Source organism: Acyrthosiphon pisum, unplaced genomic scaffold, assembly GCF_005508785.2.
Source record: "Acyrthosiphon pisum isolate AL4f unplaced genomic scaffold, pea_aphid_22Mar2018_4r6ur Scaffold_21407;HRSCAF=23902, whole genome shotgun sequence".
In the NCBI taxonomy this organism is placed as follows: Eukaryota; Metazoa; Arthropoda; class Insecta; order Hemiptera; family Aphididae; genus Acyrthosiphon; species Acyrthosiphon pisum.
Window position 1 is genome coordinate 12601 of NW_021770871.1, and position 1392 is coordinate 13992.

General features: G+C 33.0%; 1 protein-coding gene across 1 annotated transcript; it reads right to left on the reverse strand.

The window, feature by feature from the left end:
- Positions 1-284: 284 nt before the first annotated feature.
- On the reverse strand, positions 285-758 carry LOC103308216 (protein FAM200B-like). Its single transcript, XM_008181259.1, has 2 exons — positions 640-758; positions 285-525 (listed from the first exon to the last, which is right to left on the reverse strand). Exons 1-2 carry the CDS (start codon positions 756-758, stop codon positions 285-287), a joined length of 360 nt encoding a protein of 119 aa, XP_008179481.1.
- Positions 759-1392: the final 634 nt, after the last annotated feature.

The following is a 1392-nucleotide window of genomic DNA, read 5'->3' on the forward strand; positions in this document are numbered from 1 at the left end:
GATTTAATTTTATCCGAAACACTGAAAATCGTTACTGAATTTTTTTGGAGTGCCAAATTTAAATTGTTTATTTGTAAAAAAATATCAGATAAATACGCAAGCGCCTGAAGCCAATTGCAGTCGTGTAATTTTGGAGATATTGAAAAGAATGATGTTCAAAAAATATTTGGACCTCATGTCTTAGTTCGAATAAACGTGCAAGTACCTTGCCACGGGATAGCCACCTTACTTCTGCGTGAAAAAGTAAACTTAAATGAGGACTCATCATGTCTTCGCATAAAGCTTTAAATATTCTCGAATTTGTAGACTGCTTTTATAAAATTAACTAATTTAACTGCTTCATCAAGAACGACTTTTAGTTCCCCTGGAAGGTTTTTAGATTCTAAACTCTGTCGATGAATACAACAATGACTCCAGTTTATATTAGGAACTATTTTCATAACGCGACCTCGAAGACCAGAATATATACCCGACATTGACTTTCCACCATCGGTACATAATCCACAACAATTGGACCAATTAATACTAATTTTTTTGAAGTAACAATCAATAGCATTGAATATATCTTAACCAGTTGTGCGTTCAGACAATAAATGACAAAGCAAAACATTTTCTTCGACTTCATTATTATTTAAGTACCTTGCAATAACAAGTAAAACTGCGAAATTGGTAACATCGATGCTTTCATCAACTTGAATAGCGAAAATTGTTCTGTTTTTTATTCTATCTATTACTATCAACTCAATATCTTCAGACATATCCTGAATTCGACGAGAAATTGTATAATTTGAAAGAGGAATACTGTTTATCTTTTTTACGTTCTCTTCTCCAAACATACACTGAACAGTATCTTTTATACAAGGAGAAATCAAATTTTCAGCTGTAGCATTAGGTGACTATATATATAAATAAAATAGTAATCATATTTGTAATGTAGGCCAGGGAAGCAAATGTGCTGAGGCAGTTAAATTGTAAACTAGATATAAGGCAAAAAGTAGTGTAAGAGGAGGCAGTCGCGGTATGCCAATACTGCGATACGTTTGATTATTAATTTTTGTGTTTGTTTATATAAATAATAAAAAGTGTTTCCGACCTGAAAAATTATATTTTTTGTTTGAGTAGCCACGCAATTCTAAGTATACGCCTTTAATCTGATCTGTAACCGGTTAATTCATGGTCGTTGACGATTCAAGGTTTAAACGGTGAAAGTCAGTTATAGGGAGATTTAAAATCGTTTATCCACAACTTTTGCGCTTGAGCAATCAGTTTTGTGGGGTCTTTCTATCCAAGTTTTTATTAGTTACAGGGCATATAAAAACGTTCATCCACAACCTTTTCCCCTTGCGGTGTCAGTGACGACCCCGGGAAAATTTTACTAAAAAAAGATATTTT

Bases quoted from the DNA above. Each gene is read 5' to 3' on its own strand.
- LOC103308216 (XM_008181259.1), bottom strand. From the start codon at position 758: ATGTCTGAAGATATTGAGTTGATAGTAATAGATAGAATAAAAAACAGA. The intron at 526-639 runs GTACTTAAATAA...CAAAAAAATTAG, and splicing joins GTTTTACTTGTTATTGCAAG to TATTAATTGGTCCAATTGTT.